Source organism: Aspergillus aculeatus (assembly GCF_001890905.1).
Source record: "Aspergillus aculeatus ATCC 16872 unplaced genomic scaffold ASPACscaffold_8, whole genome shotgun sequence".
Lineage (NCBI taxonomy): Eukaryota > Fungi > Ascomycota > Eurotiomycetes > Eurotiales > Aspergillaceae > Aspergillus > Aspergillus aculeatus.
In genome coordinates, this window is record NW_017962983.1 from 515,900 (window position 1) to 539,721 (window position 23,822).

Genomic DNA, 23,822 nt, shown 5'->3' on the forward strand with positions numbered 1-23,822 from the left:
ATGGAGTCCTCGCCGCCAAGGAGCAGTACAGCTGCTCCTATGGCAGGTATCAAGCGTCCGGCGGCCCTATTGCCTGCTTTCGAGCCATTGAGCTCGTCCCCGTCCCTGCCCCGACCACAGAAGCGTGTAGCACGCGAAGACCATGGCATCGTTTCCACCTATCCCACTCCGGTCCCGACCTCGTCGACCCATATCATGTCCTCCTCCCCTCCCCGAATGGCTCTGCCGCGTCCGGCTTCTCGACGTACATTTACATCGACCTCGGAACGGACCCCTCTGTCCACCGTCCCCGAGTTGATGCTGCCTGAGAGTGGTGAGCCGGTCTTGATGGGGAGATCCAGTGCCTCGTGTCATCACCAACTTGCGGCCAACCGGATGATCTCAAGGGTCCATGTCAAAGCCCGATATAAACCCGCCCCTAACCCATTTGACCGTGATACGGTGGAGATTATGTGCCTGGGATGGAACGGAATTAAGCTACACTGCCAGGGGAAAACCTACGACTTGGGCAAGGGCAAGACATTCACCTCGGATATCAAGGACGCTGACATCATGATCGACGTCCATGAGGCTCGCGTGCTCGTCCAGTGGCCTCGGAATGATAAGAAGGACTATACCTCCACAGATTCAGAACAGACCTGGGAAGAGGAAACTACGCCTAAACAACGCAAGGGGCAATCAATCCGGAGTATCCATGACAGCCCTGCGGTCGAACGCCAACGCCTGGCATCCCCGGTGTCACCCTCGCCCGCCGTAAAGTCTCTGGTGCCGCCATCCTCTCCTCTGTATACCCCGACACGCTCGCGGAACGCTGTGGTTGTGTACGAAGATGAGGGCTCGCCTGTTCGCCGCCCCGTATCTCCCGGGTCGTTGCCTGCCGATGATACCCAGACGTCTTCTTCCAGTGTGGAGGACCTCCTGCAGAGTTCACAGTCAAGTGATCTGAGCGACCTGAGTAGACATGACGACTTTTCGGATCACGACGAGGAGAATGATCCTATCATTCATTCCTTTGGACCGTTCGGCGAGAACCTCCTGCCCCGGATGGCTTCTTTCACAGCAGATGAGTCCCCACTGCAACCTGCTCGTCCACGCAATCAGCTCTCGTCCCAGGGCCTTGAGCACGCCAAATCCCCAAAACAAACAACCAAGACCGTAGAGTCCGCTGCCGATGGCGATAGTCAGGAGGATGCCACACCGGTCAAGCCACAGCCGCTTGATGAAAGCGGTGAACGCGTTCAGAACCACGCTGTCAACCAGCTGGCTTTCTCCCGTCTCTCCTCGACGCCCTTCTCCACCATCCTCAACAACCTTCCGCCAGCCCTGTGGAAACGGGACAGCCACTCGAGACAGGGACCCACGAGAGAAGAGATCCGTGCGATTCTGGATACCACGAAGTGCATTGGCAAAGTCGCTCGTGAAGGAAAGGATGCCGCGGGGAAGGCTCTGGAGAGTGAATACTACTATATCCCGGACTTTGATGAGGACGATATGCGACGGGAGGCCGTTGTTCATGATCTCCGGAAACCCGGCCTCCGAAACTGCCGCAAGCAGCACAAGGTATGAATGACCCTTGCAATTGATTATCGATAGCGTCTCCAGCTGACTGATACTCTCCAGCAATACTTCTGGCGCAAGCCGAAATAAATAAGAATCATATATTATCTAAGAATACTTTCCTTCTTTGATTTCCTGGTACATATCTTGCTATGCTTGACTCTTCCTTTCCCCTCCGATCCCCTTCCCCCTGTTTTTTTTTTGTTTCTGTACAAGGACTCGCATAGCGTTGGCGTGGGCATACCCTGTTTATTTTATGTTTGATGAAGGTGTATGATGACGGCGGTTTTTGTTTTTTTCTTTCTTTTCCTTCGTCTTCCGTTTGGTGATGTGTGTGTGGATGGTCCCGCTCAACCGTTTAGGAATCGGCTGTGGTTCTTGTGATGGATGACTTTTGAGACGTCAGGATTCGTTTCCATTGTTTTGGCAACGGTCTCTTTGGTGTGGTTCCGTCTTTCTTGTTCGCATCCAGACACCATGCTCTCCTCTGATGACTTGTATGTTACATTAAAGGTTTCTCATGGAACAAAAGCTTAGTTGATAATGAGGAATCGGTGTGTTTTGTATTGCTATGGGCAATTGTGTAGGCCTGGTGGGTCTTGGGGTATTAAAGTAGAGAAACTACGCCCAAGCCCTCGTCCCTTGTATGATAGCTCTTTGGAACTTGAGGTAGTTGTGGTCGGGCTCTGGATTTGCAGGTGTTAAAAGCAGACAATGGCACTCGGAGACGTGTGTTCCGAAGGGTGGGAGAGGACGACCTAGTACCACTCAGCTGGTATCTTGTTCGATGGGGAGTCGGATGGCATCGATAGAATGTAGGCGTGTAGCATGTGCATTGGAGGGTCTAATACAAGGGGGAGAGTGGAATAGTGACTGCAGTAAAAGGGAGTATTATCTCTGTACTGGTATAATCGTTGTGACTGATTACTAGGTAGTTTACTAAGTCCAATTAACTTCAGCTTAATTTTATCTAGGTCCAATAACTTATTAATCACCATTTAGATGTTAATCATTGTCTATTGACAGGAGCAGAATAAGTACAATTGTGGATCTGAGATTGATTCAATTGTTCTTCCTATTCAATTTTTATCAGATGTTGTATAGTTATCATCCGACCAATAGGAACGTGGCATTTGAGATTGTACATATATGCTGCACTTTGATTGGCTGGAGGGGATTTACACTAGTAGGCCGCTGCAGGGCATGCACGGTACATTATAGCACGTGCATCAACCTTGATTTTCTGGTCTTTATTCTAGAAAATGGAATTCTCTAAGGTGGATTGAGCTTGATCTGATTTATTTTTCCTATTGAATTATCTCTTTTACTTGGAATGGTTACATGTTCTTATGTGCACAGGCGTTGCTGGATGGAATTAGACCAGGCTTCCTGAATAGGTACTTTCTTAGGTATCTAACTGGCACAGGTCTTCCCTTTTCTGTCCCACCGCAGCCTAACGGGTACACCACAGACCTGAAATTTACTACACAATTCCAACAATTCTGAACTGCCTAACTCGACGACCACTGACGTAGTCGTTCGGTCTTGGGAATCGAATCTTCTCTGAACCCCCTTTTTTTTATTCTTATTTTTGCCCCTAGACAACTGTGCCCGTTGAATGTAGGCGAACAGTCTCCCACAATATCCCCATCCCATCCTCGCAAGTCTGTTGCTCTTAGAGAGCGGGGTATCCGCATCTTGACTGGCGGAGTATTTTCATGTCTATCTGATTCGATAGTGTAGTGTCATGCCCTGTGGGTACATGAGCGTGGATCGCGGATGCTATGCTCAACAAGCGGGAATAATGGTACTGTACCTGTTAGTCTATTCATTTAGTCTACTTGACGCACAAGCGGGTCTTAAAGCAAACTGCGCGGGTCATCGAGGTCCACGCCCTCGCTGGTGTAGGATTTCTTTTGTGCTGGGTCACATGGGTTGGTTGATTGCATGATGAGAGATGTTGGTCGTTGAGAGGATGGGATGCCCGAGGTGTTGGGATAAACCTCTTAGGTCTCAGACTCATCGATGATAAATCCGTCCCCTTCCTTTGGCAGTTTGGGCTATCGTCGCGCGCGTACCGAAGACGGGGGCGGGGGGTAGTGTGTTGGTACAGGGGACAGGCGGGGTATCGGCTTTTGCTCTGCAGGGAAAGTAAGGTAAGGTACTGTCTTTCACCCCGGTGTTTTAGATGGTAAGCGGCATCGACAGCCCTGATCCACGATATATCTATTTCCGGTCCTAGATAAAGACTTGACTCAACAATCCTATATTTGAGGATTCTTGACCTAGCTCCTCTTATTCCATTGATCCTGAGAAGAAATAGCAAAGAGAAGGAAGGAAAGGAAAGCATAAAAGCATTCAATGCACCAAAGTGGGCAATGACAGAATGTGAGAAAATCCCACGTATAGAGCACCGGCAGATCTGAGGTCATTCCATCAGGTATCATCTCCTTCACCCAGAAAAAAACATAAATCAAAGAAAAGGTCGATTCGTGGGAATAAACCAGAGGTGATTGAAACGCACTGGTTGGATGCAATGGTGGTTGGCTGGGCTGGTGAAGAGAGGAGATATTATGGTCTACGCTCGCCGACGAAAAAGGCTTGATCCTCGTATGAAGAAGGGATCACACCATCTCTGAGCAGATAAAGCCGTGAAAGACATCAAGAACTGATGAAGAGAAAGTGGATCAATGGAAGGCAGTTGACCGAGCAAAAAGGCTCATAGCTCGACTTGATCATGGTGATATTGAGACTACTAAGTTGAACTAGTAGAAACAGAGTCTAGCGGTATATTACATTAATAAGAGGCATCCAAGCCTCCGTCACCAGAAGAGTAGGTACTGTACATGACGATTAGATGGTAGTTTCTACTCAGCCGCTCGCATCTCCGAAGCTGCTGCCTCTATTATCTCGCGCATCACTGTCGCTCCCAATACCAGCCTCCAAAGGAAAGCTCTTAACCAGCAGCGGTACCTCCTCCCAACTCTTACTGCGATTTCGATCCGAGTCAAGCGGCCACCACTCCTCCAGTATCTGTTGGACTGGCGGCGGAGTCCGCAAGGACGGGTCGTCAACGAGGATCCATTCATGCCACAGCTGCCACGCAACGGTCCCAACCGCCTGGACCTGCAGTTCCGCAGTTGGCGGTAACCCAGGCCGGGTGACAAGGAACGACTGACTAATTTGCCGGAGAACGTTGACCAGTGGCTGGGGGAAGATGATCCCAAGCGACAAGAGATTGACACGGAGCTGCTTGAGCGATTCGTTAGCCTGGCCGGAGCACATGAGCTTGAAGATGCCTGCGACAAGCGCCTCGTCGATGGCAGCGTTGTGGAGGATCTCCCGAAGACACGTGGGGTCACCCAGAACGTTTCTTTCATCGGCCACCCCAGAAACCCGCGGATCGCAGTCCAAGTCGAGTACGACCTGACGGAGATGGCTCCACTGGCCGATGGCCCGGTACAGATCGCACTCGCGGGCATCACCACCCGTGCGCAGCAGCGGGAGATGGAGTTCTTCCAGCTCGGGGCAGAGTCGAGCCAGGTACCGGAGCTGCTCGCCGTCATTGACGGGGTACTTGTGGCCCTCATCGTCAGGTTGCTCACGTTGGCGGTACGAGGCTTCCAAACTCAGCCCTTTCAGTGCCCGGCCGTGGTGCGAGACAATCCGATCGAGAGATGAGAAGCTCCGCAGGCTGATCAGGCGGAGGAATTTCAACGGGCGGAAAGCCCGCACGGTGGCAATCATCTCTTCGCGATCTGGAGCGACCCCACGACGGAGCCCCTTGAACCGCGGGACCATCTTGATGTACAGCCGTTCTAGTCCGGTCAATCGCGCAGCTGCTTGCGCCAACAGCTCTGGCTCCGAATAGACCCCAATCTCTAGCGACCGTAGTCGAGATAGGTCGGTCATGGTGGAGACGCGCAGCAGGATCTGCTCCTGAGCCAACCCGGCACCGTCACGTCTGAAACTTAGGGACTCGAGGGAATGGGTGGCCGGGGCAACTGGGACAAGCTTGCTGTAGAAGGAGATGAAGTCTTCCCACTCCTCTTTCACTATCTCGATTGGATTGTCACGGCCTTCGCGTTTGTCGTCAATGATCAAATGCTTTAGATTGGGGGCGGTGAAGATGAGTGGCATGGGCTCGTCGAGGTGTATCCATCGCCATTCTCGCGGTTGCAACCCCATCGTGTAAACTACCTTCAGCGTGTGGAGTGTCGGCGCGCGTAGGATGCGGAGATCAAATGGCCTTCGAGCTTCCTTCCTCACCAGCTTACAGGAACGTCCTAGACCATCAATATCGATAGAAGGGCATTGGGATGTCCAGATATTCAGACGACAAGTGGGGTGGGACTGTTGGAGTGCGTTGAGGATAACCGTGGGGAATGTGTTCACCACCACATAGTTAAAAGCGCTAAGATGCTGGAGCCGCCCGATCAGAGCGAGGATAGGTTCCCACTCGTTTTGCGGGTACTCATCAACCGTCTCCCGGAGAAAAAGGAGATCCTTGTCATGACATTCAGTTAGACTCTTGGAGAGAAAGCCGTCCTCCGCGGCTCGCGGCTTGAAGCTGATAAATTCGTTGTACCAGTTTTTCTGCTTCCAGAGATCTTTGGCTTTTTGAGTATTTATCCATGATGGTTTCTCTAGACAAACAAGATCGAGTTTGCGGGCATAACGCAGGTACTGCCGCCCATGGCCATCGATGTAAAACTCAGAGACGTCATGTTGCAAGCTTGCTAGATCGTGGAACTTGATGCGTAGATCCTGATATAGCTGAGGAGCCGCGATGCTGTGCCAGGCTTGACTAGTTTGACTCAGAGCAGACAGATCATGCCGGGAAGCATCAAGGACCTGTCAGGTCTTTTCAGTGTTTATCCAGGAATCTTGTCTGTCTTCATGATCGGCTTACCAAGAGGGAGATCTGTCTTCGGAGCTCTGCAGGAAGGCTATCGATGGTCACCGTCATTTTGTTGTTGATATAGGGACCAGAAGACGGAACGGATTGAAGCAGGAGAATCACGAAGACGGGGGTCCAAGAACGCTCTCTACTATTGGCCGGAAACGTGGGGCGGAACCATGGTGCTGAATTGCGCTCCACCTGATAGTCGAGATAGCCATTCCACCATTGCTTCCAGGCGCCTGAGAACGCTTCTGTTTCACCATGGACGTCGTCCATTCTTTCATCTATATGCTCGAAACTCCTCGAAAGTTGTTGGCAAGATCCAGAAACGACTCAACTTCGGGGTCATTGAGATAATTCCAGACCGCATAGCTGCCTAGAGTTCTTCCATTGCGATCCTTTATTGTAGTGTCAGCCACAAACGTTGGCCAGTTTGTCTCGTCCACCAAGGCGATGTTTCGGAAGACCCTTGATTTCATCCATTGACCTCTCGTTGCAGAAGATATAAGGTTTGCCTTATTCCTGCTGCTACCGAGGGCTGACACGCTTCGAAATCGGGGCTTTTGGCGAGATCCAGGTCGTATGCGTCACCAATGTACAAGAACGTCTTGAGTAGAAGATCCACATGCAGCCTGTTATCACCCCTCGGGCTGTATTAAGACAGAACGAGCAATCAACCAAGTCAAGAGTGGCCTGCTGATCCGAGCCTAAGTTTTGAGCAGAAGAACATGGGAATGACCTGAAGCTCCAGGATGTGCTCGCTTTCGTAATCATTGTCAGACTTCTGCATCGGATCTAGCAAAGGGTTGGCGCAGTCCATTGGTTCTAATGCGTCCAGGTGTCTTGATACTGCGCGTCGGTCGTCTTTCATCCACTCGCCGGGGAAGCATAAGGAGCCGTAATCGTCAGGTCATCGTACCATTTTCAGAAAAACAACAATTTGCATGGCCTGGAGTTGACCGCCGTAGGACTGGAGCACCTCAAGGGTATCCCCCGTAGGCTCCATAGGCGGCAGCGCAGGCAGAGTAGCATTGGGCTACCATTTCCTCGTACCATACATCCTGAGCCTCCTGCGCCGCAGTCATCGTATCCGAAATACAGGCAGAAACATTCCCGTTGTCAGATAGGCCCTGCCCGGAATGAAGCCGCTCGTGACGACAAAGCCCAGTTCCTCGTCGATGATCAGGCTGACACGGGCCCTCCCGTAGGTGGGATGGCTCGCCAGTCAGGAACAGCCCAGCGCGTCGCTCAAGGCGTTGCCGTACATGCCGGTATCGATCACCTTCCAACCCAGTTCCGTGAACCGGCAGGTGTCATTGATTGTCACCGACATGTCACTAAATGCTGCAAAGAGGGCTTCGCTTAAAGCCTCAAGCGCGGCCCGACTGTCTCTCGTTCGGTTTGCGGGTGACGACATCAGCTGGGCGTAGTTGGACGGCGCTGGTCGCCGCGGTTGCGGTTGATGAAGAGCTCGAGCTCGCTGCTCTTCTAGTTCCCCATCTTGATGCGCCCTCGAAGGATGGATTGCACGGCATTGTTGCCCTCACTCACGTAGACTTTAGGGTAAAGAGATAAAGAAAGACCTCTGTTGTGGGTCAAACTGCTGCAAGCCGCCCAAAAAACTGGAATACGTCCGAACTTCCGCCCGGGTCAACGGCCACTCTCCACTGCCCGCCCTCGGATTGGTCAATTCTGGCTCTAGACTTCGTCCCATGGACTCCATTGAGTCGTGCTGCCATTTTGGTGTTGCCTTACCGGCACATCAGCATGATTCAAGGTCCCCACATCATGGCAATGGCAGACTCGAAAATGTGCAGCCCGCCCGCCAGCTTCCATTTGAATCCAGGGTTCTCCTGATTTGGTTACCTCCATACCAATGGCTGCAAAGATATTTAATGCGGGTCCTTTCCCCGTTTATGAGAGTCGTCGTATCTCTCGAGTTCATCTGAAGGCGTACTGATTCCCGAGTCACATTCCTGAAACTACTCGAAAGCCAGGATGCACGCCTCACGGGCCTGGATCCTTGAAGGCCAGCAAGGTCTCTCAAGTCTCAAACTCATCGATGATAAATCCGTTCCTTCCTTGGGCGATCATGACGTCTTGGTGCGCATCCATGCAGCATCGCTCAATCACCGAGACTTAGCCATCGCCAAGGTATGCACTGCCCTTCATCTTCTATAGTCCATTCTTCCCCTCTGCCATCGGACAATTGATAGCTGAATTCCTGTCCACCGCTCAGGGCGCCCATTCCCTCGTCATCAACCCCAATGTGGTAGCTGCATCTGACGGTGCCGGCATCGTCGAAAGTGTCGGGCCTCAGGTGCAGGTCTTCCAACCCGGGGACCGAGTCTGCACATACATGGTGCCGCACAAGCCTGAATCCGAGCCGGTCACCTTCGCGGACATCGGCAGTGGACTGGGCCAGAGGATAGACGGGACGCTGCGTCCGTACGCCGTGTTCCATCAGACGGCGCTGGTGAAGATGCCGTCCAGTCTTTCGTTTGTGGAAGCAAGTACGTTGACGTGCGCGGCCTTGACGGCCTGGAATGCGCTGTTCGGGCTGTCGTCGCGCGCACCGAAGAAGGGGGATGTTGTGTTGGTACAGGGGACAGGTGGGGTATCGGTTATTGCTCTGCAGGTACTGTCTTCTCCCCAGCGTTTAGCCCGTTCATTGCTTTTCTGCTCTCTGGGCCGCTCGATGAATTAAACTGAATGCTATATAGTTCGCATTAGCAGCAGGTGCCACCGTGATCGCCACGACCAGCTCCGACACCAAAGCACAGCGCCTCCAAGCTCTCGGCGCGCACCATGTGCTCAACTACCGGCGCAATCCCAAGTGGGGAAAGTCTGCGCGACAGTTGACGCCAGACGGGAAGGGTGTGCATCTCGTGGTCGACGTTGGTGGGTTGTCAACTGTGAGCCAGTCGCTGAAGGCCGTGCGGCCGGAGGGGGTGATTGCCATGACGGGTCTGCTGGGAGGTGCCCCAGACTCGAATGTAAATACTCTGATCGACTGTCTTGTGAACTTGTGTACGGTAAGAGGAGTTCTGCTAGGCACGAGAGAGCAGTTTGAAGAGATGAATCGGTTCATCGAGGAACATCGGATCCAGCCGGCGATCGATGAGAGGGTATTTGGGTTTGAGGAGGTCGAGGAGGCTTATCAGTATATGGATGAGCAGAGGCACTTTTCGAAGGTCTGTGTGAGGATTGAATGAATGAATGAATGAATTGCATAATGTGGCGATACGAACATTGGAGAGAGTATGTACAGTACAAGCTCTAGTAGTGGGAATCAGATGGACCATAAAGTTGCTTGTCGTACCTCCCCGGACCTCCTCTTTCTGTACTACTTACTTCCCCTCATTCTGAACATTCTAGACCGGGAAGTGACGTTGATTTTCTCCCCAACGGCGGGTGGCCAGTCCCTTCCCCCCCTCTTCTTCTTTTTGCTCTGCTCCCCTTCTCAATGATCCCAGAACTTTTTTTCCTGATCGCCGAAGTACTTGCCATCGCCTTGTCTCTTATCGTCTCACAAAAGAAGCAAAGCCACCGCCACGCAGGAGACGTCATTCCGAAGGGTGGTGCTATCATTGCATTAAAACGCGACCCTCTCTCTCTCCTCTCCTCTTAAATTCATTCAATCTTGCCCCAGTCCTCTCAACTACACTCGGCTCACTTCCAACACACCTTTCAAACAAAATCACCCGACCACAGAGTTCCACCTCGACAATTACCTACCTCCCTTTACATCTCCCTACCGCATCTCCACCGAACAACTACACAAGGGAAAGACCATTATAAAATGTCCATCAACAAATCCCGAACCAACCGTCCCGACTCAGACTTCGTCCAGCTCCCAACAGACAATTTAGCAGACCGCTCCGGTATCGCCTCCTCTTCCGGGGCTGATCTGGGTGCAGCCGCCGGTCCCACTAGCACAAGGACAGAAAAGCCCTGGAAACCGCCTGTGGTTCGCCAGCAGAGCTGGAGCAACGAGGACCAGAAGCATGAGCTGCAGACTCGGTTGTTGGATTTGGAGGATGAGGAGGGAGACAGGCCCGGATTCTCGGAGGCGCCGGCGGGGGTTCACTAATCGGGTTCGTGGAGGTTGGATTGGGTGGTGAAGGGAATGGCCGACCGATGATTATGATAGCGGGTGGTTTTGGTGATTTTTCTTATGATTATCATGATGTTTCTGATGATGATGGTTGAGCATGGAATTGGTGAGCGAATCGGTTTATGCGGATGAATGGGCTTTATGATTAGTTCACACAATGCACATGGATGAGGGAGGGAGATTGCAGCGGCTAGTTTAGGCAAAAGTCTACTGCATCTGCTATAACTGCGGTATACTGGTTAATTGCTTCCATGAATCTGTGCTGAACTGACTGCTGATGCGGGGAAAAATACGGGGCACGATTGCCAGATGATGTCGCGGGCGGGGGTAGGTTAACTTTAATTCAGAGCAGTATTATTATCGTCACAGATTTTCTGACCTTAAGTTAATAATGATAGTAAAGAAATAACAACAATGTTATGCGCAAAGAGAGTAGTAGGAATTGGCTGTTGTATAGTCCGCTTTGGTTATCGCCATGAGTGGAGAAAGAGAAAGACGATCATCCAAGCCGCTTTTCCTTCCCCCTCCGCCCTCCTTCTCCTCCTCCGCCTTCGGTCCGTCACTCACTGCAACTTTCGTCAGCCACTCTCGACTTTGCAATCTTTCACTTCTCCCTTGACGCCCGAAAATAGTGCGCGCGTCACTTTCTCCCTCTCATTCTCCCCAATGTGGCGTTCAAGTCACTTATGCGCCCTCCTTTCTCACTCGCTGAAAGGAATTCTGGATAGTTGAAATCCATCCCACCCTCCATAAACCGAGAACATTGCATCGGCGGCCACGCCATGGATCGTCACCGAAAGCGTAAACCTCACCAGAACAGCTTTTCTCCCCCAAGACACGACTGGCTAACCCACCTCCTTCACATACAGGGGAACTCCGCGATCTCAACGAGCGAGCCTGGGCTGGCGAGACTGGTAAAATTATGCCCTTTTCCCTTTCCGATAATGACGCACCACGTCCTCCTTCCGGCTTCTTTTCACTTTCTCCCTACCCAAACACAAAAACACACACCACACACTTGGCCAGCTGCCCGGAGGTTAATTTCTATAACTAACCCCATCGCCGCAACACAACAGATGCCTTCCCTGTCAGCAAATCCCTCGATTCCGCCCTCAAGAAAAACACCGCCTTCATCAAGCGCCTCCGCACGGGGATCAACACCTCCGCCCAAGCCACCTTTCTCGCCGACATCCGCACCCTGTCGCTCCACAAGTACCTGTCGGAGATCATCTCGGCCTGCTACGAAGGACTCTGCAAGCTCAAGTCGCCCGGCGAGATCGCCACGGGGGTCGAGATTGCCAGCGCCCTGCACCAGCGGTTCGGCCCCGGCGAGTTTACCCGCCAGCTCGGATGGCTGCTGGGCCGCGGGCTGAGCACCCCAGACAAAGGGCAGCTCAAGGCCCTGAGCCAGGAGGTGCGCGAGCGCGAGGAGAAGGAGCGCCTGTCGCGCCACCGGGTGCTGCTGCGCGTCGTCACGGAGCTCTGGCTGGTGGGCATGCTGCGCACCCTGGACGACATCGACCGCCCGGATGACCTCGGGGCTGCGGCGACCAAGGGGAAAGATGCCGGCGTGGTCGGGAAGGCGACCGACGGGCCCGTGAAGAGCAACAAGGCGCTGCTCTCGGCGACCAGGGACGGCGGCGGTGAGAAGGAGTCGGAGCCGTTTCCCATGGAAGTCCTCAAGGATCTTCTGGGCCATGATCGCGATCACTTGAATCTCCCCCTGGCGGTCCTGTTTGTGAAGAGCTTCAGTTGGGATGTGCTGGGGACCAAGTTGGTGGAGGAAGGTCGGAAGACGGTCGAGGCGGACGGCGCGACGACCACCACGAATGGCGCCTCGGGGGATGCGGTCAATGGCGGCGGTGCTGAGAGCGAGGCGGAAGAGAACGATCCCCCGCTGATCCCTGAGAAACTCCAGCTGCGTTTCCGTCATATCCTGAACCGGTACCTGGAGGATGTCAAGGCACACGTTGTTCGTGATCAGAGGGCATTGACGGCTCAGAGCCGGCGCAATGCCGAGGCATACGTGAAAAGTGGCGAGATCTTCGAGGACCGTCAGGCCAACTTCGAGAGGCAGACCAAGTCGCTGGAGAAACTGGTTGCCAACACTCAAGTCCTTTGCGAGGCGCTCGGGGCGGAAATGCCGGCTCTAGCTGAGAAGGGAAACTCCGATGCGGCATCGGCTGGAGGAATTGGGCTGGTTAAGACGACGGAGTACCTGCGCGGTCAGGGTGAGGGTGCCGGCATCTGGGAAGATGAAGAAGAGCGGCGCTTTTACGAGAACCTGGTTGACCTCAAGGGCAAAGTGCCAGCTGTCCTACTGGAGGATGCCAGGAAGAAGAAACCCGATTCTGAGGAGCCAGGCAAGAAGAAAGGGGATGGCGAAGAGGCAGGCGCAGAGAAATCCGAGTCCGGCGCTCAGACTCTAACATCGGAGGAGAAGAACGCGGATGCCGACGATCTATCTACAGCCATTGCAAGCAAGACTGTGGGAGCCCAGGTGGACGCACTCCTTGCCAAATTACCCGACCTACAGACCAAGGACCACGTCGATCAGATGGCCTTGGATTTCTGCTTCCTTAACTCGAAAGCGTCGCGAAACAGGCTCATCAAGGCGGTGTCGGATGTCCCTAAGGGACGTCTCGATCTTCTGCCGCTGTACTCTCGCCTGGTCGCTACGCTCGGGCAATATATGCCTGACATTCCTCAGGGCTTGACTACGTATCTTGATGAGGAGTTCAGGAGTCTCCAACGCCGGAAGTCGAAGGAGTTCCTAGGGCAGGTTCGCATGGGCAATGTCCGGTATCTGGCGGAGTTGACCAAGTTCGGCGTGGTGCCTGAGCATATCATCTTCCATTGCTTTAAGGTCTCGCTGGATGACTTCTCGCGCATGAACATCGAGATCATCGGTTATCTTCTGGAGAACTGCGGTCGTTACTTACTCCGCAACCCGGAGACAGCCCCAAGGATGGCTTCTTTCCTGGAAACCCTGGGACGAAAGAAGACTGTTCAACATCTTGGTCAACAGGAGCGGATGATCATCGAGAACGCCATTTACTACGTTGATCCGCCACCCCGGCCGGCCATCCAGCAGAAGGAACGTACGCCCATGGAAGCCTACATCCGCCGGATCGTTTATCTGGATATGAACAAGCGGAACTACACCAAGATTCTGAAATCAATTCGCAAGCTCCACTGGGAAGAGGGCGAAGTGGTCGATATCCTGGAGAAGGTCTTCAGCAAACCGGTCAAGGTCAAGTATGGAAACATCCACTTGCTCGCGATCCTGGTCAGCGCCCTCTATCGGTATCACCAGGAGTTCGTGATCGGGGTCGTAGACAATGTCCTCGAGCAGATTACTTTGGGTCTCGAGCAGAATGACTTCAAGTTCAACCAGAAGCGTGTTGCGGAGGTCAAGTATCTGGGGGAACTCTACAATTACAAGATGATCGACTCGCCTGTCATCTTCGATACCTTGTATCGCATTGTCACCTTCGGTCACGGTGAGTTGTATCCATGGTCAATCTAAAGGAGAATCATTAACGTGTCCATAGAAGGAGGAACGCCAGTGGCTGGGAAGGTCAACCCGCTGGACTTGCCTGATGACTTCTTCCGCATTCGTCTGGTCTGCACGCTGCTCGACACGTGCGGCCACTGCTTTGACCGCGGGTCCGCGAAGAAGAAGCTTGATTTTTTCCTCAACTTCTTCCAGGTACGTTGGTAATAAGTGTGGATCCGAGCTGGACACTAAATCGAGCAGTACTATATGCACACCAAAGATCCGATGCCGATGGACGTTGAGTTCCTCGTTCAGGATACCTACTCCATGGCTCGTCCGCAGTGGAAACTGGCGGCGGACCTTGCCGAAGCTACGCAAGTTTTCGGCGAGGCGGTTGCGCAGAACTACAAGATGCAGGATTCCGAACGCCCTGTGGATGTCGAGGAGGAGGATGTCGAGAGCAGTTCTTCGGACGATGATCTGGAAGAGGATGCCATTCCTGAGGCGGAGGATGACCAAGAGTCTAGCGATGAAGCTGAGGTCGGTTTATTTCCAAAGGTGGTATTATCGTGTGCTAACAAGTTCAGGCGTCTGGTCCCAACGCCGACAACACCGGTGAGAGCGAGTCGGAGGACGAGCAGATCTTCGTCACGCGGCAGGAAGAGGAACGTGACCCGGAGGCCGAAGCCGACTTCGATCGCGAGTTCGAGAAGATGATGTCCGAGAGCATGGAGTCGAGGAAGTTCGAGCGCAAGGGCGTGTTCGATATTCCTTTGCCCATGAAACGGTCCGGTCGCGAGGCCGCGGCGGAGAACGTGAACGTGGCGGAGCCTCCCAAGCCCACCACCAACACGATGGCTTTCTCGCTGATGACGAAGAAGGGCAACAAGCAGCAGGTAGGTTTTTTTTGTTAGGGTTTTCTTTTTAGGGGATAGAGAACCATGCTAACGGCACAGACTCGCACCATTGATTTGCCGTCCGATTCCAGCTTTGCGGTCGCGATGAGAAGCCAGCAGCAGGCGGACCGGGAGGAGCAACAGCGGATCAAGAGTTTGGTGCTGAACTACGAGATGACCAACGAAGTCGATGCCAATTCCGAAGGTGTGTTTTTATCTATGTGGAGGTTGTATGATGCTAATTCTCTCTAGACTCCGCTGCCGAGAAACGCTCTCCCCATCGCGATACCCGAGTCGACAAGTCGGGCAGTAACCGGATGGCGTTCCGGTCCCGGAAGCTTCAGCTCAGTGATGTGAACTGGTAAAGGGCTTGGGGTTTGGTAGCACTACGGTGTTTCGCAAGCGAAGAACTCGCAGGTATCTGCGTGGGGTTTGTTACCCGAGACGTAATCCCTTTCCAGCTGTTGGCAGCAGGCAGCAGCAGCCGGCAGCAAGCCGCAAGAGAGCAAGAGGCCATGGTCATGACAGCCAATCCGAGCCAGTCTGTCACCGACCGATTGATTATGCTATTCTCGTCCTGAAGAAAGAATGCCCATGACATTCGTGTCTGTTCAACACAGCGTTTGGGAGAGGCTGATCTCGCCCATTGACAGCCTGAAAGAGATGTCAGGTCAAGGAGAGAATGAGTGACGAGGCCGAGGCTCGAGGAGCGGGGCAGATGAAGTACGGTAATATCTTTTTTGTTATCTTATCTTCCAGATTTTAGATGAGACACGAACAGTCGGAGATGTGGGAAAGGGTCAGGACCCTAGCCTAGCATGGCAGCACTGCTCCTGAAAGACAAGATCATGGACCGAAAAGATTGTATGTGATTTTCATTATTAATCGAATATCTAGTTGCGATTCTTGCAAACACCATAACCAACCCGTAGGTCAATCAGCTAGTCAACCATTATTGCAGACTGCCAAACACAGAAAACCGAAAAGAAACGAACATCACGCCAGAGAAAAGAAAAGGTCACAACCGATATATACCAATCATCATACCACATAACGTCCCGAATAACGGGTTTTTGTATTGTTCCTCCCCATTACCATCCTCCTCCTGCCATCCCATTATCACCACCCCACGAAGCATGCATTCATATCCACATCCACATCCCCAACCCTCCCAACAAATAAGGTAAGATGATCATCGTAGAGCAAGATACGTCCCCAACGTCTCATAATCGATCTTCCGGGGGCTGCTGCTGCTGCTGGCTTTCGTGTGCGTGTGCTTGCCCTTGCCTGTTGTCGTCTTCTTCTTTTCGGCTGCAGGGCTTTTCTCTTTGGACTCGGATTCCGGCGTAGCGGACTTGATCTTGGCCAGGTATTTGGTCTTCAGGGAGCGGAGGGTCGAGGCGGTGGAGGAGACGCTGGATGTGGATGCTGCATCGTCGTTGTTGTCGGGGAAGATGGTTGAGGAGGTGGATTTGAGGGAGGGGGCGGTGGTGGGTTTTGAGGTCATTGTGGTTGTAGTTGGGGTTGTTTGGTTGTTTAGTTGGAGGAGAAGGGTTGTGTTTGGTTGGTGGTGGTGGTGGTGGTTGTTGTTGTTGTATAGTAGGTGTATAGGTATAGATATCTCGAACAGAAGAATAGAATAATAGTAGTAGTGACTGAGTCGGTGGCAGCTGTATACCTCTTCAATCGTAAATTGATATTATATATGGAAGGATTGAGTAGGATGTGTTCCCAATATAATTGATTGCAGATGTAGATATAGAATTAATAGACGGACAAGAAAAATGAATATCAAAAAACAAGGGCCATCACATTCCTTATATACAACCTCCCCCAGTCACCTCTGGACAATATGTAAGCATGTACAGTACCCCCACGGTCCCCAACCCCAACGTCAAGTTCTATTCCTGACACCGATGAATCACTGCCCCATTCACAGACGGAGTAGCATATTCAGTAGGAAACTGTCATACAACGCCTAATCCGAAAACAAAGAATCTACTCCGAGCGCCGGAATAAACCCGAGCACTGTACTGCACGGCTAGTTGCCAAGAAACTGAGCCCAGCCCAGCCCACCCGCAGCCCAGCCCTGGCTTCCGGGTGCCAGCCGCGAATAGGAATTCGAGAAGTGGGATTTGGGGAGTGTCGGAGTGTTTGATTTGGTTTAGCTTTGGGGGGTTCTTTTTGCACAAATTTTTTATTTTAGGGGGGGGGGGGGATTGAGCTTCGAAGTTTGATCCTAGGGTTGGGTTGGGCGTCGCGTGGGTGGATGTGTCATGCTACGCCCTTGGATACAGTGTTGACTACGCCGTACGTAGGAGAGTTTGAGGTGAGGTCAGTGGGCCAGAATTGAGATTATTAATGATCTGGAAGAAAGTTGCTTATGTAGCTACTGTAGTGTACATACGATTGCGGAATCTGTCGAAGACGTTGGTATAATTCATGTATGTATCACAAGACAGATCTATCCAGATAAAAAAGTGTATGCTTACAAACTTCCCTTCTTCAGACCTGCCCATGCCCGTGCCCCCCATAATTTGCACCCTTTGCATTCAGTGCATACATACCAAGGCCAAGGCGCGAAGGGCGCGGAAGGAGCAGACCTGGACGGACACGAGACACGAGGCACTGGAAGTCTAGTCCCGGTGCAATGCACCTTGAACTAGGAATCGGTGCTGTACTAGGCTATGATGACGATGACTGTAGGGACTAGTCTATCTACATCGGGATGATGGGGCCGGGATCGGAGTCGCAGGGGGATTGAGTCAGTGGATATGCGAGAACCGTGGATGACTACGTATTCGTTCGTATCCCGTGTGGTGGTCGGATGCTGCTTGGGAGCCTGGAGGGATTTGTCTGCCTGATGCTGATGCTGATGCTGATGGCTGCCTATGCGTATATGCATACCTACAGGAAGTAGCTTTATTGGCTATGGCTATGGCTATAACTATAACTGTATTGTTGATCTACGGAATGGATACCTCTCCCAGCAAGAGAAGACAATTGGCAGCCGGCCTACTTAGCATAGAACTTTAGTAAACACTAGAGCAATATCTTCATGTGGTCAGGGTTCAGTACCGTACACCCCTCAAATAAGAGTAACCGCACGTCCATGCAGTGTAACTCCCAGCTACAGTACAATACATCCACCCATATGATCGACATGCCTACTCCGTACCAGATCCGCCAAGGTTCCACCCCCCCCCCACACACAGATCGGGATCCCAATTCGGAAACAATCCTTATTCCCTGCCCACGGCTTAGCGACCCAAGTGAACAACTGCTATGAATAATAACCTCTGTTAAGGTTGAGTGGGGACCGCCCGTCCACATGCGTGTAACTATCCACCCGTTGTTGTCTGTTGATGACTCAAGGTCTAGTCTTTTGAACTACGTGCTGTTTTTATGGCGGTAAGCATGTGCGTGGGGGCGATGCTCAACGAACTAGTTATGACTCAATCACATTCACATCCACTTTCACTCCACCATCTGGAATCATGTCCAAATCTACCTCCCAAAGAGAAAAGAAAAAATGACGTGGAGTCCCGCGTTAAGCTTCCCTCTCTTACTGGGTCAAATTTTCAGTCCGAAAGAGGGGTGGCATCTCATTCCGAGAATGCAAGAACTCAGGAAAATTTAACTCCGATGCCGCTGGGCTATGCCGAGAACGAGAGGGAACCTTCTCCGAGGTGCGTCGAGCTTCGGCTATAGGGGCTGTTGGTTTCGAGTTACTGTCGATGTCGTGGGATCTGATGGTTTAGTAAATTACGATGATCGAGATGCTTTGTTTTGTGTTGGGTTGGGTTGGATTTGTTATGGCTGTGCTGCTGCTGCTGCTGCTAATGTGTGACTGATGCTGATGCGGCGGGCGATCTAATCTCTTGGCAGATTTGTTTTGACTGGACTGTATACCAAGGTTTGGAGGCGGCGCTAGCACCGCATGATGTCGACTGGTTCACTCATACATAGGCCTTGGCGTTTGGAGTTCTCATGGAGAGAGAGAAGAGGTTGGAATTGGCAGGTCCTGGAGATTCCAAGGTGACACTGGAGAGCTGTGTAGCTCTTCGAGTCATTCGATCTAGCGCTCAGGTGCGAAGCCATACCGATTCTCTGCAGTGACATCTTTGTCGACCAGATCGAAAGGACGAGGGCCATACCACAGAACTGTTCCGCGGCAACCTGCTCCATATTGTCATTGTCACAACGACATTGTCCGCTAGGGTGTCTTCGCACGAACTCATCTCGATACAACCATAGCACATCAGAATCTGCGTACATAGTATTATCTCCTAGAGTCTATATCCCAATCCCCACCGTATATACAGACGACTCACTGTGTCAACAGATCAATGGTGAAACAAATCCTGTACATGTTGGACGTCCGTCATTCGGACGGACACGAAAGCACCCAACACCGCTCCAAAGCAGACAGCAATCAAACTCCTTATAATCATGGCCCCCAAGAGGGCAACCGGCAAGATGCAACAGAGAATAAAAACAAAATCTACGGAGGAATCCCATTATGGCTTTTTCTTCATGTGACTGCCGGCTTCCGCGGAGGCGGGCGTCCCTTCATCTCCGTCCACAAGCCGCCACAATCGGCGAATCGAGAAGCCGCTGCCAAACAGGTAAATCACGACCAGCCAGCCAGCCAGTATATTAGTAAGATGGTGGAGGAGGTAGGCGTAGGACACGCCGTACACCGCCGAGTACACCGCGATTGCGAAGAGGAGAACAGATGTAATGTTTTTTAACCTGCATTCATCAGTCGGGTTTCCCGTGGACGTAGCTGTAATATATCTTACCGTGTGGTGACCCTGGGGATCATGGTTCCTGTCGTCATAGCCTCGACAAGCAGGAGAAAAGGCATGATGGACAGCACATTATGATGGGAGGAAAAGGGCATGAACCAGTGAACCACAAGGTTGTGCGCCCAGACAAGCAGAACAAGAATGTTGATCGGAAGGATCCAGAGCATCAGCAAAAAGATCGAGTAGGTATAGTTTGCAAAGTTATAATGAGTCGTGGAGTTCTAGACAAAAATCAGCAACAATTCAAAAATAGGGCTGGAGTAGCCTACGGTCTCTTTGGCGTGCCATTGGGCGCGCACACAAGTAGCTAGCTGCACAATGCAAGCCACCATGTATGCAAACTGGTAAGGAACGACCGTTGAGACAAGAATGAGCAGGATAGCCGTGTTGATCAGTCTCCGTCTCGGCGTGGGAGCAGAGAACATGGAAAGATTTCTGCCTCAGTTAGTGGACGTCTGGATAGAGAATAACCCAAAACTTACCCCTTGTCATCTCGCTTGATGTAACCGGACCGGCTGTTCAATAGACCATATATGAAGGCAAAGACCGAAAGTAGAGACAATGCGACGTAGTTGATGAGAACACAAACACCCACACTAATCATGCCAAAGATGGGTACCAGAAACCAGAAAAAGGCGTCCTGAGAGCCCAATAGCAGGTCATTCTTCGTATAGTCCACTGGAGTCTCGGTGGCGTTCGTGTGCCAGTGGAACATTTCGTCGCGCGGCGGCAGGGTGCTAGATGTAGCCAGGGAGGACGCCAGCAGTGACATAGCCAGCAGCAGGATGGGTAGGGATGATCGTATGGTGCTGTCAAGACCCTCGAGAAAAGTGATGAAATAGCCGGTTTCATTGTACACCTGGAATTGTTTGCGAAGAACAAGGGCGATGACTAGAACCGGGAAAGCCGCGAAGACAGTGCGGTACCGCATTACGAGCTCACCCAAGCTGCCTAGAATATCCACTGCCAAAGAAATATCGACCGACGACTCGCAAGTTGGGTCCGTCCACAGCTGGAAAGATACCCCACCCAGTGCGGCCTGTTCGCGAAGCGGGGGAGGCATAAAGGGCGCAACACCGTGCAGGTTGACATGAACATGCTGAACATTGACGAAGAATTTCGACTCGTGCGGGTCCGGAATCGACTGGCGCAACAACGGCGCGAAGAGCTCCTGCTGATGCCGCGGGCCGCGTCGCACGATCTTGAGCTTGTAATTCAACAGGCTTGAATGCAAAGCGGGGATCTTGACCTCCGTGAGCATAGGACGGTTCGCAGGCAGTCGCATTTTGACACCGGCACTGAGCAGTCCTCCCAGGCCCACATGGGCTCTGATCACTGAGTCCGAACTGTCGGAGAACTCAGCGACGACCCAGCCGCGAGTCGGAGAACGAGCCTTGTCAACGACCGCCACGAACTGGTGCTCTACCAGGTCCTCCAAGTCATATTGTAGGTAAGAAAAAGGCGTGACCCTGTCATAAGCATGTCGGGAAGAATGCGTCGACGCCGGCAAATGAATCCCATCATCAGCGGCATTCTTGCAGGCAAGGCGAGTTGAGCCGGCACTGCCGCCGGAGAAGTCCACGTTCATTGAGAAGACGCCCGCAAATTTGCCATTGTGCATGGGGAAAACGCTGCAGAACAGAACCTCCAGGGTCCCGTGTTCGCCCGTTTTGTCAAAGTGCTGGTTCGTAAGGAGCGTAAACTTCTTCCCTGATACTCCTTGCGGAGGGACCGGCAGCAGGTGCACATTCGGACCCGTCTCATGACCGAATTCTCGAAGAACCAGTCGTTGACCTTGCGGGAGGATGGTGTTGGTGCTGTCTTCTAATGTCAAGAGCGTGCTGGGCTCTGCTCAAGCTGTCAGTAACACATTTAAGGAAAAGCGCAATCCTGTTGGTACCTTGTTGGGGGAGCGTTCGCTCTGCCACACTTTCCAGACCGGTCAAATACCATTTCTTGAAGATCCGCATGCGCTCAGCTCTCGGTTTCGTCTGGCTGGCCCGGCGGACATCTACCACATCAAATAGAGATTTGATGATCGCTTTGCGGAATTGATCACACCATGTAATGGACAGATGGTCCATCCCTATCCACACATCCGGGATCGTGGAAGTGAACACGGTGAAACCGTGCGTTTCCGGAACGAGGGAGGATGTACTGGCATAATCGGACGGAACCACTGTATCGCGCGAACCACCGGCAATAGATATCAGTGTCAGATGCCACAGCGGATTGTTATTGGCCCATGTCTGCGAGTAAGCCTCGCGCCAGTAATCGTTGATCTGTTTGTACGTGTGAACAATATCTGATTCAAACGAGACCGGAGGCTTTGCGTGCGGGGCCGACATGGTGATGATAGTGTTTACGGAGTTCGTCTGATAGTTGGCCATGGTCAACGCGGTGCGAGACACAATGCCCCCCATAGAGTGTCCGATCAGAATGACAGAGCTGGGATCTGGCAGGCCGGGGTCTCTCCGCGATCGTCGAGGATCGTGGTAGAGCGACAGAATATATGAGATAGCTTCATTGACGTATTCCGCCTGGTCTAGCAGCGTTTGACCATGGAAGGCGGCCATGTCCTCGTTGAAATCAATCATGAAGAAATCTAGACTCCGTGTGCCCGTCTTGAGGCGCTCTTGGTCATGACGGACGACATCGGCGTAATGGCGCGACGCCTCGGCAGCCAGGGATCTAACTTGTCGGTAACTACCGGCGTTTCCAGGCAAGAAGAGCACAGGTGCACCGTTTAGCTGAAACCACGATTAAACATCAGTACTCGATGGAGAACAATGAAGGACTCTGGGACCAAATCTGCGCCAAGAACTCACCCCGAGATTCTCCTGGTTGTACGGATCCACCCCCTCTTCCCGATAAAGAAACAGATTGTATTTGCTGGCAAAACGAGTATGTTCCGTATCGAATCCGACCATGCGAATGAACGTGGGGCTCATGACGGGAATGCCACATCCATCGCCGCCGACCTGCCGCACGGTAAAGGACCGGCAGATGAAGAATAAGAATATCGAGGCGACGAGCGTGGTGAGCGCGGCTAGCACGGAGATCGGCCAAGGACTGCGGAGATGCGACGGGCGGAAGCGGTGCTGGCCTTCGGGGGAGGCTTCCATCGGCAATCGCTGGGAGGCCAGCGGGGTCATGACGGACGACGATCGGGACTCATGGGAGGAGGAGGGAGTGCGCCAGAGACTCGAGTTTCTCGACCGGGTATTGGAGGTGCCGGTAGTGTCTCGCCGCAGATCGAAGCTGGTGCCGGTTCTGGCTGCCTGCGAGCGGGATTTTTCCGGCGGATCGAGAACATGGGGAGCATGGCTGGGCTCAGTCTGGGTTCGAGAGACGGTGATCACGGAGTCTTCAGCGTCGTCCTCGGCCGGCGAGCCAGACGAGCGTCTGTGCATTGGAAGTGACCGCAGTCTGAATAATCATCCAGCACGTAGGAGAGACCGAGAAGTGATGAGTTGGGGTGGAAGTGTGCGGTAATGGTGGACGGGCGGCAAGGGGATCCGACCCTGGAAGACGGAGGCTGGAATGCGACAATGTGCAATCTGGAGGAGCCGGCGAACGAACGGACAAGCACGACGATGGGTATAATCAAGCTGAATGAGAGTGTAGGTCGTGCTGAGATTCCCTGTCTTTCCTCCTCAATCGATTGTTTGTGGTTGGTTCGAGACCGAATGGACCCCTAAAAGGAACGAGCTCGGGGGTTTGGCCGGAGGACGAACGAGCGACCGACGGACGGAGGCGATAAGGAGGGGAACGAGGAGGGAAGATAGCAGTAGAGGAGGCGACCGGTGACGGAGAGGAAGGTCGCGAGAAGGTGAACGAAGAGAAAAGAGGACGAGTAGACCTGAAGGAGGTTCAATAGGAAGGGGAGGGTGGAAAAAAAAGCGAAAGCAGCAGCAACAGCAATTGGTAGCAGCAGTAGGGAAGCGAGCGAGGCAAGGCGATGGAAAGGTTGGTTGAGGTTCTGGTTTCTTTTTTGGCACCGCAGACGGAACGGGCTTGGCGGGATGCAAGTCGGCAC

At 52.6% G+C, this 23,822-nt stretch overlaps 5 protein-coding genes across 5 annotated transcripts; 3 read left to right on the top strand and 2 right to left on the bottom strand.

Annotated features, from left to right (window-relative positions):
• fhdA (putative transcription factor Tos4) lies at positions 1–1,647 on the top strand (the record flags this gene model as incomplete). Its single annotated transcript, XM_020205233.1, has 2 exons — positions 1–1,560; positions 1,621–1,647. The coding sequence occupies 2 exons, from the start codon at positions 1–3 to the stop codon at positions 1,645–1,647; spliced, it is 1,587 nt and encodes a 528-aa protein (XP_020056062.1).
• Positions 1,648–4,428: 2,781 nt separating this feature from the next.
• ASPACDRAFT_43354 (uncharacterized protein) lies at positions 4,429–6,736 on the bottom strand (the record flags this gene model as incomplete). The annotated part of the gene is made up of 2 exons (XM_020201237.1): positions 4,429–6,411; positions 6,470–6,736. The coding sequence occupies 2 exons, from the start codon at positions 6,734–6,736 to the stop codon at positions 4,429–4,431; spliced, it is 2,250 nt and encodes a 749-aa protein (XP_020056063.1).
• A 1,722-nt stretch (positions 6,737–8,458) lies between these two features.
• Positions 8,459–9,675, top strand: ASPACDRAFT_60558 (zinc-dependent alcohol dehydrogenase family protein; the record flags this gene model as incomplete). The annotated part of the gene is made up of 3 exons (XM_020203571.1): positions 8,459–8,614; positions 8,700–9,098; positions 9,184–9,675. The coding sequence occupies 3 exons, from the start codon at positions 8,459–8,461 to the stop codon at positions 9,673–9,675; spliced, it is 1,047 nt and encodes a 348-aa protein (XP_020056064.1).
• A 1,684-nt stretch (positions 9,676–11,359) lies between these two features.
• Positions 11,360–15,337, top strand: ASPACDRAFT_52367 (regulator of nonsense transcripts 2; the record flags this gene model as incomplete). The annotated part of the gene is made up of 8 exons (XM_020202609.1): positions 11,360–11,378; positions 11,447–11,491; positions 11,654–14,080; positions 14,132–14,289; positions 14,338–14,616; positions 14,664–14,972; positions 15,033–15,177; positions 15,225–15,337. 8 exons carry the CDS (start codon positions 11,360–11,362, stop codon positions 15,335–15,337), a joined length of 3,495 nt encoding a protein of 1,164 aa, XP_020056065.1.
• Positions 15,338–19,492: 4,155 nt separating this feature from the next.
• ASPACDRAFT_43358 (GPI inositol-deacylase) lies at positions 19,493–23,196 on the bottom strand (the record flags this gene model as incomplete). Its single annotated transcript, XM_020201238.1, has 6 exons — positions 19,493–19,727; positions 19,778–20,004; positions 20,053–20,218; positions 20,266–21,631; positions 21,684–22,533; positions 22,612–23,196. 6 exons carry the CDS (start codon positions 23,194–23,196, stop codon positions 19,493–19,495), a joined length of 3,429 nt encoding a protein of 1,142 aa, XP_020056066.1.
• Between the last annotated feature and the right edge of the window lie 626 nt (positions 23,197–23,822).